The sequence below is a fragment of the Vanessa tameamea genome, chromosome 16 (assembly GCF_037043105.1).
Source record: "Vanessa tameamea isolate UH-Manoa-2023 chromosome 16, ilVanTame1 primary haplotype, whole genome shotgun sequence".
Lineage (NCBI taxonomy): Eukaryota > Metazoa > Arthropoda > Insecta > Lepidoptera > Nymphalidae > Vanessa > Vanessa tameamea.
Window position 1 is genome coordinate 4,929,338 of NC_087324.1, and position 21,237 is coordinate 4,950,574.

Sequence of the window (21,237 nt, forward strand, 5' to 3'; positions counted from 1 at the left end):
CAGTTAGTTTATTGCTAAAATAATGTTTCGCATATCAATCCGGATTACAATAAATATGAGCTTTACTCATAGCAACACATATGACATACATAACAATTAAGAAGGCGGGGAGAAATAATGGGGACGATCTACTTTTGAAGTGATAACTTCTTATGGGAGGATTAACAAATTCGTTACGTAATGCGTTACAGAGCCATTCTATCTAGCTTCCCTTTCGCTTACGCATGTTGCAGCGGTAAACAGGAATTAATGATACTAATGATGCACATACACAAAATTCTTCTGTACATATTCAAGAATTTTAACTAAGAATATAATATGTTTTATAATCATTAAAAGTTTTTTTTTTATCTTATAGGGGGCAAATGAGCAGGAGACTCACCTGATGGAAAGTGATTACTGGCGTCCATGGACATCTGCAACACCAGGGGTATTGCAGGTGCGCTGCCGGATTTTATTAATAAATAACCTTTCCTTACATTATCATATTAATATACATCAAATTTAAGTATTAACCTAAGCTTTTCTCAAGTTAAGCAATTTAAATATTAAATAGTACTACTTATATTAGTTTAAGTTATCACTTCTATCGGGTGTCCGGAGATATACGTGAGTTACGCACACGTATTTTTTTAAAGTTGTTTTTTTTTTTTTATTTCAACTGTTCATTAACTTTTTTTCATTGTTCGACTAACATATTTTTTTGTAATAATACACAATTTAATATTGAATTCTCTACGCATTAAATAACGAAAGCCACGACGACGATTGCATATCATATTATCGTTTAGGCTCAAAAATCTTCGGCACTGGCCAACCCAATGTTGCTTTAAGTAGAGCCATATCACTAGAGGGTATCGTTTTTGAAGTATTAAATTATAATAAATGAATAGACGAGTGACCGTACAGCAATGATGCATTAATCGAAATTAACAGAGCTAGAAACATGTCTAGCTACCATTTTTTTTCTCTTGCACTGATATTCTTTACCCTATATTATTCAATTCAATTCAATTCTTAGTTTAATGGCTTTTAGTTGTGCCACAGGGCCCAGATTATTTCGCCAATGTCACGTAGGACCTATATTATTATTTGTCTGTATAAACTGATTGACAATCATTAATCAATTGACAATTGACATTGAAAGGTAAATTATTTCGTGTAAACACGTGCTGCTACCTAAATTTTAATATTTAACGCCTGATATTGAAAAGAAATTGTAACATTAATAATTAGAAATGTCTAATATACAAGAAGATCACATGGTAGAGAGCTCCTCTGAAAGTGAAGATGAAGATATGGACGAGGGTGAAGAGGGAAGTAATGATGAAGACACTCGCCCCAATACTTACTTACCCGATCAGCCGTTAAAAGAGGATGAACATTTAATATGTGATCAGTCGGCTTACGTTATGCTTCATCAGGCACAAACGGGTGCACCTTGCCTCAGTTTCGATATTATTACTGATAATCTCGGCAACGATAGACATGAGTTCCCAATGACTACATATTTAGTTGCCGGTACTCAGGCATCCAGCGCACAATTAAACAAGTACGTTTTTAATTTGTCATTATTTACTTCATAACGTATTTACTATACTAAATAATATGTTTTATATATATCTAAATGTTTTTCTTAGTCTTTTAGTTGTCAAAATGTCAAATCTACATCCAACTTCAAAACCAGAGAATGAAGAAAATTCAGAAGATGAGGATGACGATGATGATGATGAGGATGAAGAGGAAGATGAGGAAAAAAAACCTCAAATGACATTCTCATTTATAAAACACCAAGGATGTGTCAATAGAATTAGGGTATGATTTTTAATAGCATTCTTAATATTGTTAAAATATTGATTATACCTATTTTATTAATTTATAGAAATTTAAATATAATTTCAGGCATCAAATTTTAAAAATTCTGTTTTGGCAGCAAGTTGGTCAGAACTTGGTAGAGTGGATATTTGGAACATAACTCAACAGTTACAAGCTGTAGATGAGCCTACTCTGCTTGAAAGGTACAATCTGGATACTGTTAATAACCCAGTGAAACCATTGTATTCTTTTAATGGACATCAACAAGAAGGTTTTGGTATTGACTGGTGCCCGACAGAACAAGGTGTAAGTTAAATGTTTCTGATATTTATATATATATACTGTTAACATTATTATTATTTTCTTTATTAATTCTCCTTCATGTATAATAAATTTTTAAATATAAAATACAAAATATATAAAATATATTTAAAAATATACAATACAGAGGCCAACCAGTGGCGGGAACAGGGTCCAAGCCACCGGTGGTCAGGGCCCCAGAGAGAGGAACTTCCTCACAATATGCGCCGTGCTGAGGAGTACTGCCTTCTGCATCAGGCCCTTGACCCAGCTGCCTAATGAGAGCCTCTTAAGGTGTTGGTCGAGGCTCTTGGCCATTAGGCCATTCGCTGAAACGACTATTGGCACAATAATTGCTGTATCCACATCCCACATGTCGACAACCTCGTGAGCTAAGTCAAGATATTTTATTTGCTTATCCTTCTCAGCCTTCACGAGATTCTCGTCATGAGGGATGGTGACGTCAACAATTATCGTGCGGCGCTCTGACCGATCTATCACCACTATATCAGGCTTGTTGGCGACAACAGTCCTGTCAGTGATTATAGATCGGTCCCAGTACAGTGTGATACGACCATTCTCGAGAACTGGGTCGGGCACATACCTGTAGTAGGGTACCTCTGATACCACAAGACCGTATCGAAGTGCAAGTTGTTGATGGATAATCTTGGCCACTTGATTATGTCTGTGCAAATACTCTCCGTTAGCAAGACGAGAACAACCGGAAATAATATGTCTAAGGGATTCGCCCGGAGTGTGACACGCCTGACATATGTCCACCGTGCCATCCCTCACAATATACTTCCGGTAATTGTTCGTCATGATAACTTCGTCCATAATTGCACAGACAAAACCTTCGGTTTCACCAAATAGGTTGCCGAACCGTAGCCAAGATACGGACGCCATAAAGTCCACATCGGGTCCATGAAGGGCCCGATAGAAGCGTCCGCGTAACTCCTTGCTCTTCCATACCCCCTTGCAGTTCTCAGTACTTAGTACTACAGGCTTGCGCCAGTTCTCTTTGCCTAAGGAGAGCGGAGTTAGCCCCTTGTCCATTGTAACTATATCTCGGTGCATATCCAAGTCAGTGTGGAGAAAATACTCTCTGAGTTTGTATACCTCATGGTTATGTAGGGTCTTGGCATTTAAAAAGCCACGGCCACCACATCTCCGTGGGATATACAATCTCATCACCGAAGACCGAGGATGATGCATCCGATATGCAGTCAGCAGGACACGGACTCTCCTATCCAAGGCGTCTAGTTCTTTTTGAGTCCACTTGAGTATGCCGAAAGAGTACATCAAGACCGGCATGACCCAACCATTGAAGGCGCGAACCTTATTGCCACCCGATAAAAGACTTTTGAGTACTTTTTTCAGACGACCAAAGAAATGCTCCTGCAGTGATTGTTTCATGTCGGTCACATTGATGCCTAACGCTTCCGACACACCCAAGTATCTGTATGATTCGTTTGCGGACAGTGATCTAAAGTTTATGGAATCTGAAAGTTGTAATCCGTCAGATTCCATAATCTCTCCTCTCTCTATATGCATAACCGCGCACTTGTCAACTCCAAATTCCATTCTAATAGAATTACTAAAAGTTTCTGTTACCTTTAGTAACTCCATTAGTTGTGAACCTGAAGGTGCAAAGAGCTTTAAGTCATCCATGTAAAGTAGGTGGGATATTACTTTACCGCCTCTCCACAAACAATAGCCTAACCTTGAACCCTCTAACAGAGTACTTAGAGGGTTCAAGGCTAAACAAAACCACAATGGACTCAAACTATCGCCCTGGAATATTCCCCGCTCAATCCTTATCGGTTCGTCATTACCATGAATCATTCGGCATCCTGGATAGCGAAGGACTGTCCGCCATTGCCCCATACATGATCTCAAGAAACTGCATAGAGTTGTATCTAATTTATACAACTCCAGCACCCTCAAGTTATTATTATTATTATTAGAGAAAATTTTGTTTATTAAGCTTGATTTTGTTATATAGGTATTAGCTACTGGTGATTGTAGGAGAGATATACACATATGGAAACCAAATGAAGGAGGTACTTGGACAGTGGATCAACGTCCATTGATTGGTCATACAAGCTCTGTTGAAGATATACAATGGTCACCTAATGAAAGGTATATTTGCCATATGATCTAAATTTAAGTTAATTAAAATAAAAGTGTTTATTTGTAACAATGTTAATGCTTATAGAAATGTATTAGCATCATGTTCAGTAGACAAGACTATAAGAATATGGGACACGAGAGCCCCACCCCACAAAGCTTGCATGCTGACAGCTGAAAATGCTCATGAAAATGACATAAATGTTTTGTCATGGAATAATAAGGAGCCATTTATTGCTAGTGGTAAGTTTGTTACATATACATTATATTATAAACTTGGTCAGTTTATATGGTTGAACATGTTTGTCTCAGTTACTACAAGTCCAAAGAATATTATGTATGATAATTTTTTTTAATAATACAAAGTAGCAGAGAAGTAACTTTCCTAGACCTCTATTGGAAACTTATAGTCAACAATAGTATAACTCAAGCTCAAAATGCAACTACTATAGCCATCAGCTGTTTGATGTCAATCTTGTCTAGAATATAATATATTTAATGTTTTTAGGTGGAGATGATGGTTTTCTTCATATTTGGGATTTAAGGCAGTTCCCCAGTAACACGCCTGTGGGTACATTCAAACATCATACAGCCCCAATCACTTCAGTTGAATGGCATTGGTCAGAACCTAGTGTTTTGGCTTCAGCTGGTGAGGACAACCAAGTTGCCCTCTGGGATTTAGCAGTTGAAAGAGATGATGAAGAAGTTGTAGATGAAGAGTTAAAGGTATATTGTGACTTAATATTATTATAATATTAAATAGGCTCATTATCTTATTAAATGTATTTATTCTAATCATTTGTTAATAGTTTTTTCTAAAAGAGAAGTTTGAATGAATTGTTAAAATTTGTTTCAGAATCTGCCACCACAGTTACTATTCATTCATCAAGGACAAACTGACATCAAAGAACTTCATTGGCATAAACAAATTCCTGGGGTTATAGTGACCACTGCACATACAGGTTTTAATATATTTAAAACTATTAGTGTATAAAATAAAATATTAAAAACAAAAAAAAATGTTTAATTTAAATATTCAAGTAAAACTTTCATGATTTTCTGATATTTAACTTATTAGATTCTATCATTATTGGTTTGAACCATTGCTAAGTTAACAAGATGACGAATTGTTGGTCTGCCATGAGGGCAATTCTGTAAAAAAAGATATATGAACATTATAAATTTATAGTTTTTGACACTTGCCTATGAGTACTAGACTATGACAAGCTAGTAGCTTGTACATAGTAAATTTATTTGGTGGCTTTGTGTAGGCACATTTCATCATGCTATCCTTATGAAATATATAACCTACTCAATCATAATACCACCCTACATTTCGGCTTTGAGTCAATTTAATTACTGGTATAACATCTTAAATACATATATTTGTTGTTTAAATATTACTAAAGTAAATTTAAAAAAATTGAATAAAATTACCCAGGGTTTATCAATTTCAGCCATGTGATCAACTAGTTGACGCATGTCAGATTTACCTAAAGCTGTCCCAATCATGACAGATTTTCTACAAGCTCTAGATGCAAACATAGCTCTAACTCGACTTGGCCTACAATATTCAGATTGGTTTTCCTAAAACAATAAAAAAATTTATAAAATCTTGAATTTTTAAAAATAAAATTTCATCAAGATAGTTATTTATACCAACTTTTAATATAAACAGAAGCTCTTCAATGTCATCCTTACCAAATATCCAATTTTTTGACATTGGAATTGTTAAAAGTTTAACTCGTTTAGTAGGTGGAGCATCTTCATCTATCTTAAAAGTAAAGCCATTCTTTTTGAAAACACCCACATTATCCATTAATATTTGTTCATTGACACCTGTTAGCTCTAGTTGTTGTGGACTAAAAATTAAAGTATACCTTTCTCATATAAATTGAAAATTCAATTTGTATCATATACAGTTTAATTTAGTAATATTTACTTACATAACAAGTTTCTGACTTGTTAATTCTGTTGTTTTTTGTAATGTTTCGAAATTATAAATTTCATCAGTCGCATGTTGGTCTATTATAAACAGATCATCATCTAACTTGGTTATTATAAAGCCTAAATTGAATTGACCTACAATTGACATATTTTTAAATGATTCTTTTGATATTTCCTTACTTAATTCTTCTTCACATTTCTTGTTAAAAACTGGATTAATACCTGATTTAAATTTTATCCTATCAGGATTAGATTTAGAAAAATTGCTGTCACACAAATTTGCTACTTTTTTAATATCTTCTAGGGAAGTCTTCAAAATTACAGATTTTCTTGCATGTTTGCCTAGGTCATCTTTATCAGTTACTACTTTTTGTATTTTAGATTTTGGTGTTTTTATTTCTGCACATTTTGTTTTGCAATATATAGTATAAGATTCTTCACAAACACTATCTGAAATATTTTTTATTGAATCAGGAGAATGATTATCATCAGTAGATAAATTGTCTTCTTCAATTTTATTTCCTTCTGAAATTTTCTTAGTCTTTACATCAGTTGTATCTGCATTTTTAAGTTCAGATAAGTTATTTATGGGTGAAGACTTTGATTGAGTTTCATAAGATACTTCACTTTCTAGTATATCTTCATCATTAGGATTATAACTTTTTTTTATACTTATAAAGTTATCTAAATTTGATGAAGATTTTCTCTTTAATTCTGATTTTCCAGATGAATCAGCTTTATTATCCATAGACAATTCAGATTGATTACTAAATTGTTTTAAGAATGAGTTAAAAATTCTTGGTTGTTTAAGTTCAGGTTCAAGTGTTTGAGTAAGAAAGGATGTTGTTTCAACTTTTAATGTTCGAGGCACATTTTCAAAAAGTTTTGTTAATGAAGCCTTCAGAACATCCAAAATAAACTTCTCCTTTATTAAAAATACTTTCCTCTTATCTGGAGTGACATTGACATCTACTGATATTCTTTCCACATTAATATTAAGAAAAATAAAAGGATATTGATTAGGGTTGTACTGCCTATAAATTTCATTTATCAGTTTTATAACTTTAGTAGGTTCACAAGGTCTTGAATTAACGAAAAAATATTGTCTATCTGTGCTTGATCGACCACAACCATGTGCACAAGAAGAGATATATCCTACAAGCTCTACAGGATCAGGTAAGTTCTTATAACCTTGTGTCTTTTGTGTACTTGTTATGATTTCTTGTGAAATTTTAGTTTCATCATTTTGTGCATCATTTGAATCTTCAGATAAATCTATTTCTACATCTTCTATATTGATACTTTCATTGTTATCTTTTACCCCTCCAGATAAACCCTTAAATATATTATCTTTTATATTGTATGCATACTCTGATTTTATTTCAAATATATTTTGTAATTGTTTAATGCCAAAAATACAAGCAATATTATCCTTATAAGATAAAGATCCTTGAGTAGCTACAACTGTTGATTTATTTGAAACACTAACATGGTTAGTGCAGGTTATCCTAAAATAGAAAAATGTAGGACTAGTTGCTGTGGCAATAATTATATAAATAATAGCATTAGTGTTATTATTTTACTTATTATATTATATATGAGCTCAACTATCTATGATATATTATTTAGAAATATTAAATAAAAACCTATATTTTTAATTACTTACTTAACTCCGACTGATATCAAACAATATGCATATAGTAAATTTGTCATTTTATTGAACTCTCTTTTAGCGTTCTTGTGGAATTCCTTTTTCCTTACTGGCAGAGAACAAAACAGATTTGACAAAGAGACAGTTGTTCCAATTTGCCGGGAACATGGTGTCTTATTTGTTATATTTCCTTTATGATCATACTGTATTTTAGTAGCTGAAGATAATTTATAAATTATATAATAGTATATATTCATATTTAAGTTCAATTTATAGCTGATAAGGCTAAATTGTAAAGCAGCAGCTTATTTTAAAGATTGTTAAATATTTATTGGTAAGATATTTAAGGAATACATACCAAATTGAGAGCTTTCATGTCTAGTAGTGATTGTAAGGTCTGCTAATGAACATAAAGAACTTAATGCTTCTCCTCTAAAACCGAAACTTGATACTCCTAGCAAGTCAGAGTAATCATTTAGCTTTGAAGTATGGTATTTTAATGCTGAAAAATTGAATATACAGTTTAATTAGAATTATACATAGTAATTTTTTAAATATCTCTGATAGGAAGGTTCTAATATGGCACTGTTGGCTTAACAGAATATAAATTAACATCATAAATTTAAATTCTTGCTTGTAAAAAATATATTTAGAATATATACACATTTAGGTTTATATAATAAAAGAGAAACAAATATGCCATAATATGACATAAATAGGACCTAAGTTGGGAAATCTCTTGTGGTAATAATTAGAATTTTGAGAGAGTTAAATCCAACAGGATCTGCATAGCACATAAAAAATATTTTAAAAATCGATATAATGTATTGCATACTTAGAGCTGAAAAATTATCTTCTGTTACACCTGATCCATTATCTGTAACTTCAATTAAGTCAATACCATAATTTTTAATTCTTATATCAATATTTGTGGCACCAGCATCTAGCGAATTTTCTACTAATTCTTTAACTGCTACTGCTAAACTAAGCACCACCTACAATAAGATTACTTGAGATAAATTTTATTTACATGAATTTATTCAAAGGCCAATTTTTTTTTAAATTACAATTCAGTTGCTTTTTATTATAATGTTAACAATATTTTCCCAGATACCAAATCATTTCAATAAATTTAAAAATATTCGGGCTAAAATGTTATTAGTTTAACATTTTTAATAACAAAAAATTACGCAAAAAGCTATATGTTATCAATCAACATAGGTTAATTTTTATCTTTTCAAATTACTAACAGTAAGGGTTGTTGATATTAGTTCCTTTTAGCATAAGATCACAGACTAATATATTAATAAAAATAGCAACAATTTATACTGCACCTGGCCAGAACATATTTTGTGCACTGTGTCTTTGTTAATAGGTTTAATACCATTAACTTGAACTCCGGATAAATCATTTATTTCTTCCATGATTACTATAGATTTCTACAACAATTATAATTAATAAAACTTTATTACATTACATAGTTTCGACTTCCATATTCCCGCTCTTGCCTCTTATCATGAGTCAAAATGTCATTAATTTTGGATGCGTTCCACTTAACACACAATTGCACTCACGACCGCATAGAAATAATAAAAATAAATTTTTGATCGGACAATGAACAGTTGATAAAGCAAAAAATATATAAAGAAAATTTTATTTGATCAATTGATCATGAATCGATAATGAAAATACGAATGAGATTCGTCTTCACTTGTCGAGGAATGTTTAAGAAAATAGGCAAATAGGTATGTGATATGTCAATTATCTTTTTCATGTGTCAGACTGTCACTGTCAGTAAAGTTCGAGACTTTCTAGTATATACGCAGTTTTTCCTTTATCATCGACTTGCTGTGGAGGCAAGAACAAAAGACTTAGTTTAATTGTAAAAAATGTCTTTAAATACCGCTCATGCTGACCATGGCGTTCTAATACATGCTGGAGAAGTGTAAGTATTCCATAAATTCACAAATACAATAACAAACACTCGACTTGATGCAATCAATATTTTTATTTACACCTTATGACTCATAGTAAACGTTTTACAGGCCAAAAAAAAAACCTAAAAAAAAGAACTTAGAACAGCTACAACAAAATAAATTTTCAAATACTTATTTCCATTTTAATTATAATTTCGTTATACTTTATTTTTGTTAAGATGAGATTATAAAGTAGAAATTCTATATATTTACAAGTCCCTAATCGTATTTTTTTTTTAGATAGGTATATCTTGCTGTAAAATAATTATTAATATTTATAATATTACAGTTACTATAGCATATTCATGGTAATTTTTTCAGTATCATCTTATTTTCCGATAATGTAACTGTGGAATTCTATGGAAATGAGACATCTGAATTTAAAGGCACAAAAAATGGTCGTATGTATCTTACAACTCATCGCATGATATATAACTCAAAGGCTAATTCAGATGCACTTCGATCATTTAGTTTTCCTTTCATAGCACTACAAGATGTAAGTATTATGAAATGATGATGCAAATAGTTGCCAATGACATTTCTTAAATTATTGGTAATGAAATTTAATACCATGTTTTTAGGTGACTGTGGAGCAACCTATGTTTGGTGCAAATTATATCAAGGGGAAAGTAAGGGCACAACCAAATGGGAATTTCATTGGAGAAGTCAAATTCAAACTAACATTCAAGTCTGGAGGAGCAATTGAATTTGGACAGGCTATGCTAAAAGCAGCACACCTTGGTAAATATAATCCTAATTAATTAAACAATAGAATTTTAGAATTCATATTTACTTTTATCTATCAAGTTTATTTCAGTATCAAATAAACATTGACAAATATGAGTCTTATTTATATAAAGAATTTGAAAATTTATGTTTTCTGAGGACATCACACTTGCTTGGCCTATTAAAGAATCCAGAATCCATGCTGAATATTAAGCCATTTATTTCAATTATAAATTTAAAAAAATATTCTACTTTTGATCCCATTTTTACCAGTCAAGTTTTCCTAATGCCTTGCCTTATCTACATGTTAAATACAGAATGATTCTACATTTAAAAATAACCAGGGTGATAAATGATTTCAATAATTTGATCCTATAATCATTTCAATTACTTTAATATGGCTTCTCAATGTCATCAAGACATTCTTAATGCATTATTATCTGTTCCTGGAAAACAGTAAATAATAAAATTGCTTATTATGTTTATAAAGGAATAGTTATATAATCAAGTGTTAAATTTTTTTTATCTATTATTTTTTTTTTTAATTATGTTTAAAGTTAGATAGGTTAAGTGTAGGTTGAAAATAAGAACAAATTGATTGCTGTATCAAGAATAATGAGTTAATATTATTTTACTAAGATTTATAAATAATTGGGTTATAATTTATTTGTAATTTAATTTTACAATTATTAACATTATAATGCATTTATATCAGCATCAAGGCACACTTCACCAAATGCACCACCGCCACCTTACACTCCGCCTTCTGGACCTTGGTATGCTGCCCCTCCTCCGGCATATGCTCCTCCACCACAGGGATATTATGGCTGGGTGCCACCATATACAGTAAGTAAAAGACTTATAACCTACATATGTATATGAATCTAACTTATGTAGGGTCGTTCATACATTATGTTTGTTGATAAAAATTCTTATATTTTTTTACATTAATTTATATTAATTATCAATTACTATTAAGACACAAAAAGGTAAATAAGAATCTTTTTAACAGGCATTTCCCGATCAACCATCTCCAAACTCTGTCTTCGTATCGAATAATCCACCTCCTTACCCTGGTGTGATGGGTGCTACATATCCACCGGGAGCAGGATTCTCCGGTGCTGCTGGCCTTAGCCCCACAGGTGTGCAAAACAATGGTTATCCGGGTAATATGCCACCACCGGGCTACCCGGGTAATGCCAACATGCCGCCTCCAGGCTACCCAGGCGGCTTTGTCCCAGGTGCACCCAGCATGTCATCAAGTGGTAAGATCTATTAGTTAATATATACAGTGAGTTTTATAAAATTATTGACAATTTTACAGGTTATTACATAGCACTTGTCAAGTGGATATAACATAACTTACAAACCAAAACCAAGGTATTACCTTTCTTAAAGTTTAAAAATGTTTGCTAAAATGAGTAACACACACACACACACACTTCTATATTAACATGATGCTAGTTAATAAGTTATACTAATCTTTCCTAGGGTTTTGTCCTAATAATTCACAATAATTGTAGTCATAGTCCCTGCAGTTGTTTGATTGAAGAGCACAATAATTGATGAATAAACTGATGTTTATTTTGTAAAGATTATTAATTTATGTTTCCTTGGATCAAATTGTCAATAATTTTTATTTAACCATTTAATTTTCATCACATTAACAGATATATCTTCACAGACTTCCTTAACAAGTGGATTTATTATTGTGACTGTGAATTGTATTTTTGAGATTAAGAAAAAATATAGATTTAGTTATTTGTAGATAGATATTTCATAACAATGCTACTAATGTTGCTCATTTTGTTGATAGTGTACTTTACTTGTAATAAACAATTTTAGTAATTTGAGCAGATTATCATGTAATTAGTATATAACGTAATCATTGTGTATGAAGATTATAGAGTAGTTTAAATAATAATTCCAGATGCTAAAGCAGCAGAAGCAGCTCAGAGTGCTTACTATGATCCAAATAAGCCCCAAACAGCTTATGTACCACCACCCTACAATGTAAGTTATTATATAGGCAGATTTTAATTAATACTTTTTAGATTCTGAACAATAAGTAGTATTCATTTATTTAATTACAATATTTTTACTATACTCAGAATATATAAATATGTTATTGGTCTACATATTAAAAAAAAAAGAAACAATAAATTGATCACTACATGTACATTGCACATGTCTCTTTTCATGATTTTTGATGGAAAAATTATTTAGATATATAAATATGTATTGTATGATAAACAAAATATTGTTTTACAGGATCAACCACCGACTTATCAGGAGTCTACGTCAAAGAAAGACAACTAATGCACTGTCCTCACTACCACATGGACACTCCCCGCCACACGGCTTATTTTAACTCAAATGAGACTTAATAAGCTTTGTATGTTTCACAAAAATAAAGTGTTGCAATTATTTAATAATGTTAAAAATATTTAGTTGCTTTAACGCATTCCAGTATTGTATGGTGGCTTATAAAGAGTGCTGTTAGAATATTATAAGGCTGTGTTTAATCACATACAAGCTAAAATTTTTGTTACCAAAGCATAAAAAATATATAAAGATATTCATTGGTATTAAAAAGTATTTTATAAAATAAACAATTATAGCGTTTTTGATATTCTTTCATTGTTTCTGTTTTTTAACATATTATATAATTATGTAAATATACTAATCTATTTAATGAAAGTTAGAACTATTTTGCTATAGAAAATGTTTGTTCTACAACTATTTATTTAAATTGTAATTCACTATTAATAAATTCTATTCAAATATTTAATAATTGTTTCAATATTTAAGTATTGTTTATTATATTTGCAATTTAATTATTAATTTTAAGTTTCAATATTCAAAGAATACTGAACAAATAATGGGGGCAGTTTTTTCTTTATGAATTAGCTATTTAACATTAATTATGAGTTATAATTGGCAAGCAAACATATGCAATTTATAAAAAACCTAAACTGTTATCGTTTGTATAATATATGATATAATTGACTAAACTAAAGTCATCATCCGGATGGACAACAGACTTACTTTCAGGATTTCTAATGTTACCTATTATTTAATTATTATTAAGGAACCCTAATATTATAATATTGTGGAAAAAGGTCTGTTTTAACTTCGTAATCTTGCACTCAAAAGAAGAGATTAAATGTCAGTATTAAATATAGAAGTTCACCTGATTTTTGTGTCAATAATGAAAAATTCAAGTGTCAGTTAAAAATATTAAAACATAAATATAAAAATGCAATTTTAATAGACATGAGGTAGTATTAGTTAATATCATTCGACTTTCATAATATGGGTAAGTTTTTGCCGCAAGACGTAGCAATTTTTATTTAACAGCTTTGTACAAAAATCCTACGACTGTAGATTTATTTGATAACAAAGCCAGCTTTATAACATCTGCCACTCAAATATACAAAAGTTCAATTGCAGTTTCATAATTAATAATATGCTTACAGAATCAAAATATTACGTTTAAATAAACAGGCGTTGAACTTTTGTACAAAGTTGTATAAACAAATAATCAGTTTAACAATTTATATGACCCCAGTCTGTCTGGAGAAGTTGATCAATGTTTTCGATTGTTAGTTTTAAAGTTTTAGTTGTGGGATCGGAATATCTTGTTTGTTATCAAAATGAGTAAAACGTGAACAAGTACTGTACTCGTTCGTATCATTATTCTATATATTGATGTTAAATAAATAGGAAGCAGACTTTAGGTTGAGTAATAATAAGTAATCTTTTTCCCTACGCATTGGTATCTCAAGTTAAATGACTTCGATTTCAATGTCAATACCATGTCAGACGTGGAACTTCTTTGTTTATATTACACTCGCTTACTCACTATTAATACCGGAATACATTTAACTAATTTCTAAGATTACCAAGTGAAATATCCCTATTAGACTTGTATTTTAACTAATATTATGTGCGTTAAAAATGTAAAATGTCAAGATACTAATAACTTGGTAAGTAATAAATTTTTATATTAATAGAATTCTATGAGTGGCAGATTAATAATGTTAATGCTGGCAAGTTGTTTTTTTTTAACATATATTATTAATTTTCTTTACATTTCCTCAGAGGTATAACTGTACCAATGGCGCCACATCCTCCGTGTACACCGACAGCATCATGTACCCCAATAAGATGTCATCCAACTCCGCCACCTTGTCAAAATCCGGAACGATGTTTGAAAAGGACGACCTCAAAGGGCTTAAAGCCATGTCGAAGCGCAGTTTCTATTATGGCTGCCAAGTCGAAGACAAATTGCGGCAGTTGCGGCAAGTTTAAATCTACCTCATCTGACCCAAGAAATGTAAAAGCCGTAGATAAGTTTCTGAAACAGAAATCCAAAGAGGCAAAAATGAAAAAGCAAGATAGATTAACGGGAAGTCATAGTTATACAAATTATACTAAAAGACAAGGCTCACCAAGAGCAAAGGGCGAGTGTTGCCCTGGTAAAGGACATAGAGGACGGCTGAAACGAGAGAAAAAATGCTGTGAAATACTTTAAGTCAATATCTAAATTATATCTTTTAGAAGTGCGTAGCTTTGATGCTTAATTTCCATATGTAAAATAGAAATATATTTGTTATTATACTATAAATAAACGTTATTGCTCCTTCAATTGTTTTTTTGTTACTTTTCTTAGAAAATCCATTTTTTTCTTGATATAACATAAGCGTACTGACCTTAACCCCTCGACAATCTTACTGAAATGAAAAATATACACCACTTCTAGCATCGCCAATAAATAAATAAATAATTATTGGACAACATCACATACATTACTCACTTAATATAAGAGTAGTGCGTACACCGGTTTTCATGGGTACGCCACTCCTAGGTCCCGGGTTCTATTTCCGGCCGAGACGACGTCGAAAAAGTTCATTGGTTTTCTATGTTTTCTTGGGTCTGGGTGTATGTGGTAACGTCGTTACTTCTGATTTTCCATAACACAAGTGCTTTAGCTACTTACATTGGAATCAAGAGTAATATATGTGATGTTGTCCAATAATTATTTATTTATTATTTAACTATTGTTAGGTGTTTCGAATACAAAGATTTCATATATCTATATAAATTTAGTTCTGCATGTAATATATTTTAACGTTGCTAATAACCATTAGTACTAATAATGATTACAGATTAGTTATTACTTTTCAGCCGTCAATTCATCAAAAAGTCTTAAACCTTGCATATCAGAACCGACATGCAGTATTCACAAGCATAGACCTAGATCTGCACCCTGTGCAGAACCTGACAAGTGCTACAAAAAATGCATCAAAACTAAAAGCAAAAATAAATGCCCCAGTGCAATGGATACAGTCAGTCGTTTGGGTTCGCCCTGTGAGTGCGCAAGGATACAATCTAAGGATTCTCGTCTAAGTAACAATAGAACCAATAAAACTCATAAGAAACGACTACGGAAAGTTTATAAACAACGTTCAATGGAATCACGATGGAAAAGACAAAAGAAATGTTGTACAATTATTTAAAAAAAAATAGGTATTACACCTATATATAATATATATTTCATAACTGTCATTTATTTATTCATATTTAAATAAATTCATAACATAAAAAGATAAAATATATGACTAGAATGATGAATATCTTTTTTTTTATTAATATGTTAATTAAAAGTATAATAGAAGCCTTGCAGTCATATTGGTAGAAAGGTTTGTTTAGAAATGAAATGGATGGCAGTATACTGCTGACATGGCAGCTCTTATTGTAAATTGTAATGACGAAAAATTACTAGTTTATGGTTAGAGATCTTATCTTAATATAGCTGATGGTTAAATTTTAAAAAATAACTAAAGTATTCATTACGTGCAATTTAGAGCATACCTAACTATGTTTAATGCGCTTCAGTCCGTAATAGCGGGGCTCTTTAAAGTATAAAACGTATCGGAAGCAATTCAAAAAACAAGACTAATTTAAAAACTATCACCCCATTTCAATAATTTTTACTATAACAAAAGTCTTTGAATCTAATAAATCGCATAAATTAAAAGTATTTTAATAATATTTCAGTACGGGCGTTTAACCAAACGCTCATCAAGAAATAATATGTTAGTATGACGTATTTATTTTCAATCTGGCTATGGCGTATGGATCACGTGCAGACAATTTATACAAATAACTCAAAAATAGAAAGTTATTGCATTCTGTTAGCTTGAGGTCTGATGAAATCTTATCTTAATCTTGCAGAATAACACATGTAGAAATTCAAGCAGTTATTAACGGAACGCTATCTATTGTTGAGGTAGTGCATGTCTAGGGGTCTCTCAGGTATCTATTCGAGGACCAATGTTTTAAAATTTCTATATAAAAGACATTGTGTCAATATTTTAAAACTGTACCGTGAGATAAAATGCTGACGATTTAAAATTAACAAAAATCTTTATTCAATATAGAAGTGTTTACACTTGCTTATTGATTGTCAAAAATCTACCACCGGTTCGGAATTTAGCACCTCGGACCTGAGAAGAACCGGCGAAAGAAACTCAGCGGGATATCTTTTTTTTTTTTTTTTTTTTTTTTTTTTTTTTTTTTTTTTTTTTTTTTTTTTTTTTTTTTTTTCATTTTGCATGTACAATAATTATTATATTTTAGTTATTTGAAACAGCCTGGAGGCGATCATTTCATTCCCAAGGTGTGCAGTCAACTAAAAAGTCATTAGTGTTGTAATATCCTTTAGCACACAAACGCTCTTTAACGATTCTTTTGAATTTTATAATTGAATAATTTTGAACGTTTTCTGGGATCCTGTTGTAAAAACGTATACATTGCCCCAAAAAAGAGTTACTAACCCTGTGTAATCGGGTACTTGGAGTAACAAGTTTATTCTTGTTCCTAGTGTTAATAGAATGTACGTCACAATTTCTGGGAAAATCGTTTATGTTTTTGCGTACATACATAACATTATCAAAAACAAATTGAGAAGCGACAGTCATTATTTTAATTTCTTTAAATTTATCTCTTAACGAATCTTTTGGGCCCAGGTTATAAATTGCACGAATAGCCCTCTTCTGCAGTACAAAAATAGTATTAATGTCAGCTGCATTACCCCAGAGTAGGATGCCATACGACATTATACTGTGGAAATAACTGAAGTACACAAGGCGAGCCGTATCCACATCAGTCAAAAGTCTAATTTTTTTTACCGCATAGGCTGCAGAGCTGAGTCTATTCGCCAACTTATTTATAAGCTCCTGACTTAACTTACAAAGCAACTTAACAACTCCAATTTTCATTAAAAATAATAAAAATTGTGTGAACAATACCTTTATTTTTAAAAGTATTAAATACAAAACATTTTATAAAGGTTTCATTATAAGCATAATATATACAAATAGAATTAAAAATAATTACTGTACAAATTAATTATAACATATTAATACAATTATTGTATTTGACAGCTCATCAGACATCTGCTTATTATAAGAATAGAGATCTTTTTAGAATCAATTTATTCTAAAAAATCTGACATGCTTAAAATAGTGTCACTTATCAATATTATCGATATCCTGAATAGTTTTCGAGGTCAACTATCGATAATCAAACTGTCGATAGTTTTCCAACACTGGCTTAAAATAGGTCTCACTCAAATATATAGATATTTTTCCCTTTAATTTAATCAACAGTAGCATCGGTAATCGACTGAATTGTTACATCCAATCGATTACTTTTTCATAATAAGTTCAGGGAAATTTCATATTTTGTTCAGAAATAAGTCATTAGAACGGTCGTACCGTTTCTAATGACTTATTTCTATTTAAATCAACACAATATTTTATTCTAACCATAAAAGAATAAAATAATATGGTCAATCATAGAAGTTGGTCATTTATAGTTATGTATTTTCAAGTTTTTGTTGTCTGAGCAAGAAATTACAAATCAAAGCCTCTTTTCAAATGCTTGTCTTCTTAAATATGCTACATGAACGAAAATCGATATAAGTCTCCAATAATTATGCATATTCGTTTTTTAATCTTTTTAATGACTTTGAATTCAGGGGATAAAAACAGTCATTAATTCATCGTATCAAAGTGTTTAATCTATTTTATGATTTGTTCTATATATGAAAAATCGTATATGTTAATATATAAAAACCCGTTTTAAATAATAATAATAAAATTGAATTTTATCAACAATAATAATTTTAATAACAATAATTATATTAGTTGTCAATTCATCACGTTAACTTGGCTTTTTAAATGAAAAATACCACGTAATTATAACCTATTATATTGTGAAAAATCGTTATATATAGGTTAGGATAAATTGGGTGCATCTCATAAAAGTTCTGATGTAATGCACTAATGTCATTTCTATGCACATTTATATTTACATTTAACAAACATAAAATAAGTGAATTGAATGAAGTAAATAATATTTGAGCTTAAATAAAGAATTAATACAATTAATTTTGTTATGTTTAAATTGGTTATGTAATTTCCTGCTTTTTTGTAATAAACTAAAATTGGAATTTTAAGTTATTTTTTGAATAAGCAGATATGATTTTGATAGAACACAAATAAAAATTTCAACAAAGATTTTTTGCAGCTGCCTAGTATTTAGTTTTTCTGGCTATACTATAAATATAATAATAATATAAATAAAATAAAAGATAAAATAAATAACAAATTATTCTTTATTTTAAAAAACTCATTTAAAATTAATAAAGAAGCAATAGAATTTTGTCTATCGATTTTAAAATCGATGTTTCCGTCGACGCGTCGAATTTATTGGGTGTAGAACATCTCTATGGAAAGAGCTGCAAATGCAAAATTAGCATTTACACAGCAAAGAGAAAGACTAAATTTTTGGTAGTAAATGAGTGGCACGTAAATTATTGGCATTAATTAAAAAATACGGTTTTCTTGACTTTATTTATTCGATCTTTCATAATATTTTAAGTAAAAAAAAATATCTTAATTTTTATATACGAGCTTTGCTGGCCTGGATTATTGACGTTTTGTGAGTCGGGAATAGGCTTCTGAATGCTGTTTGTGTCGGTGTGTTGGGTGTGCGGTGTTACGAATATTTATTAAAAATAATAATTTAAATATTTAATTAATAATTGTGATAAGTGCCAAATTGTGTATAATATTTTATATTTAAAATGTGGTGCAAATTAGCACTGATGTGGCAAACCGGATTGCACCAAGTTGGTGAAAACGTGACTCTGTTTTAAGGTCAGTATCGTATTATCTTTTCTATTAAATTCCGATAGTAATGAAGGTATACATCAGATCATAGCAACCTAAATTATTTTTTGCTTATTATTAAAAAAATGATTAGCTAAATAGAAACATTATTGCTATTCTGAGCAAATCCTAGTAGTAACAGTAAAAAAGTATGAGTATATCGTAAAATTTACATTAATAGTAAATATTACAAGTTAAGTACTTCCACAGTTATTATTAAAGAAATATATTTTTTTTTTATTGAAAAGGTATAATTAAAATACAATACTTTCTTTATTAATAAACTAAAATTCATTGAATAAATAAAATTTGTATAACAATTATATTTGGGAGCAGTTATTTAAATATATATATATAATTAAAAAATCCCAATTGTATCACTACAAGCTGCAGTTATATCAATGAGGACCAGTTGAACTCATTAATACAACTGTACTTTCCTTATCTTGCTTGATGTGTTATGGCAAAAAAAACTTTTCAGTGTTATTTTGCTTTTTCCATAAAGCAGCTACATTTTTTTTTTCTATTAAAATATGATAACATGTATGATCTAAATATTGATGAAATAAATGTTTGTTACTATAGTTATCGATAATGAATAATAAATTCAATTATAATCAAAAACAGTATCAAAAATTTCTAAAAAAAACTGAATTGTATATATCCATCTGCCTTATTAATTAGAACTGAAGGTTATTTAAAATTAAGCTTTTACTAGTACTTGTATGTACTTGGAGACTTGATTTCTAACTTATATATTATCATTCACATTCCCTTATCTGATTATTTAGTCGCTACTAACCATGCCAAGGCATGTTGTTCTCATACAATCATCTCATACCTTAAGAACAACTCAAGTCAGGATTTGAATACTCAAATCCAATGACTTTAGTTTCTTTTCTTTCACATGTCTACTCTCAAACAATCCATCCACTGTTTTTTAAGCTTTTCTCTTGTTTATTTTTATATCTAACATTCTCTTATATCATTTATCACTTTGGATATTATCAAATTCCTATCTATTAACTAGAAAAATTACTTAGTATACTAATTTAGTTTATTTTTTTTTCTGTCGTATTTCTAATAATAGTTATTATTAATATTAATTAATTATTTCATTATACACAATGAATCTAGTCTTCATTCTGATACATCAGATATCTATACTTATATACTAATATTATAAATGTGAAAGTAACTCATGTCTGTCTGTTGCTCTTTCTTGGCAAAATCACTTAATGAAATTTGATATGAAACCAGCGTGAACTTCAAGGAAGAACATAGGCTACTTTTTATGACTAACACAAGATGATCGACACCTAAAACATGAATGAAGCAGCAGGCGACAACTAGTTATTCATAATTATATATTAATTATATAAGATCCCTTAAGATTCTCTTAATTCAGTTAATAGAAAACATGTAGTAGTAAATTCATATATATATATTA

General features: G+C 30.3%; 4 protein-coding genes and 1 long non-coding RNA gene across 12 annotated transcripts in view; 4 read left to right on the forward strand and 1 right to left on the reverse strand.

Annotated features, from left to right (window-relative positions):
- Positions 1-1,156: 1,156 nt before the first annotated feature.
- Positions 1,157-5,303, forward strand: LOC113393908 (glutamate-rich WD repeat-containing protein 1). Its single transcript, XM_026631024.2, has 7 exons — positions 1,157-1,552; positions 1,641-1,815; positions 1,903-2,121; positions 4,121-4,257; positions 4,334-4,488; positions 4,754-4,971; positions 5,102-5,303. The coding sequence occupies exons 1-7, from the start codon at positions 1,239-1,241 to the stop codon at positions 5,237-5,239; spliced, it is 1,356 nt and encodes a 451-aa protein (XP_026486809.1). The 5' UTR covers positions 1,157-1,238; the 3' UTR covers positions 5,240-5,303.
- LOC113393905 (mismatch repair endonuclease PMS2) lies at positions 5,254-9,278 on the reverse strand. The gene is made up of 8 exons (XM_026631020.2): positions 9,178-9,278; positions 8,679-8,838; positions 8,202-8,345; positions 7,859-8,060; positions 6,192-7,700; positions 5,909-6,107; positions 5,683-5,832; positions 5,254-5,397 (listed from the first exon to the last, which is right to left on the reverse strand). Exons 1-8 carry the CDS (start codon positions 9,265-9,267, stop codon positions 5,320-5,322), a joined length of 2,532 nt encoding a protein of 843 aa, XP_026486805.2. The 5' UTR covers positions 9,268-9,278; the 3' UTR covers positions 5,254-5,319.
- Positions 9,279-9,625: 347 nt separating this feature from the next.
- Positions 9,626-13,339, forward strand: LOC113393910 (WW domain-binding protein 2). 3 transcript variants are annotated; one of them, XR_010309382.1, is made up of 8 exons: positions 9,626-9,788; positions 10,141-10,315; positions 10,401-10,560; positions 11,261-11,391; positions 11,558-11,687; positions 11,870-11,925; positions 12,476-12,558; positions 12,817-13,339. XR_010309382.1 is itself a non-coding variant. In XM_026631026.2 (7 exons), exons 1-7 carry the CDS (start codon positions 9,733-9,735, stop codon positions 12,862-12,864), a joined length of 906 nt encoding a protein of 301 aa, XP_026486811.1. In that variant the 5' UTR covers positions 9,626-9,732; the 3' UTR covers positions 12,865-13,339. The 3 variants fall into 3 exon arrangements, 2 of the variants coding, with proteins under 2 accessions (XP_026486811.1, XP_064073379.1); XM_026631026.2 differs by lacking the exon at positions 11,870-11,925 and having other exon boundaries at positions 11,558-11,810; XM_064217309.1 differs by lacking the exon at positions 11,870-11,925.
- Positions 13,340-13,569: 230 nt separating this feature from the next.
- LOC135193694 (uncharacterized) lies at positions 13,570-16,108 on the forward strand. The gene is made up of 3 exons (XR_010309381.1): positions 13,570-13,864; positions 14,650-15,110; positions 15,736-16,108. It is a non-coding gene; the product is annotated as an uncharacterized LOC135193694 (long non-coding RNA).
- A 3,235-nt stretch (positions 16,109-19,343) lies between these two features.
- The window catches only part of Spn (Spinophilin), a 30,327-nt gene continuing 28,433 nt past the window's right edge, over positions 19,344-21,237 (forward strand). For all 6 annotated transcript variants that reach the window (XM_026631182.2, XM_026631185.2, XM_026631187.2 and 3 more), the window contains exon 1: positions 19,344-19,775. The gene's annotated coding sequence lies outside the window, so the exon portion shown is untranslated. The remainder of the gene's footprint in view (positions 19,776-21,237) is intronic.

Bases quoted from the DNA above. Each gene is read 5' to 3' on its own strand.
- LOC113393908 (XM_026631024.2), top strand. From the start codon at position 1,239: ATGTCTAATATACAAGAAGATCACATGGTAGAGAGCTCCTCTGAAAGT. The intron at 1,553-1,640 runs GTACGTTTTTAA...TGTTTTTCTTAG, and splicing joins TCCAGCGCACAATTAAACAA to TCTTTTAGTTGTCAAAATGT. The intron at 2,122-4,120 runs GTAAGTTAAATG...TTTGTTATATAG, and splicing joins GGTGCCCGACAGAACAAGGT to GTATTAGCTACTGGTGATTG.
- LOC113393905 (XM_026631020.2), bottom strand. From the start codon at position 9,267: ATGGAAGAAATAAATGATTTATCCGGAGTTCAAGTTAATGGTATTAAA. The intron at 8,346-8,678 runs GTATGCAATACA...TCAATTTTTCAG, and splicing joins AGATAATTTTTCAGCTCTAA to CATTAAAATACCATACTTCA. The intron at 5,398-5,682 runs GTAATTTTATTC...CTTTTTTTACAG, and splicing joins CTGAAATTGATAAACCCTGG to AATTGCCCTCATGGCAGACC.
- LOC113393910 (XM_026631026.2), top strand. From the start codon at position 9,733: ATGTCTTTAAATACCGCTCATGCTGACCATGGCGTTCTAATACATGCT. The intron at 11,811-12,475 runs GTAAGATCTATT...TAATAATTCCAG, and splicing joins ACCCAGCATGTCATCAAGTG to ATGCTAAAGCAGCAGAAGCA. The intron at 12,559-12,816 runs GTAAGTTATTAT...ATTGTTTTACAG, and splicing joins ATGTACCACCACCCTACAAT to GATCAACCACCGACTTATCA.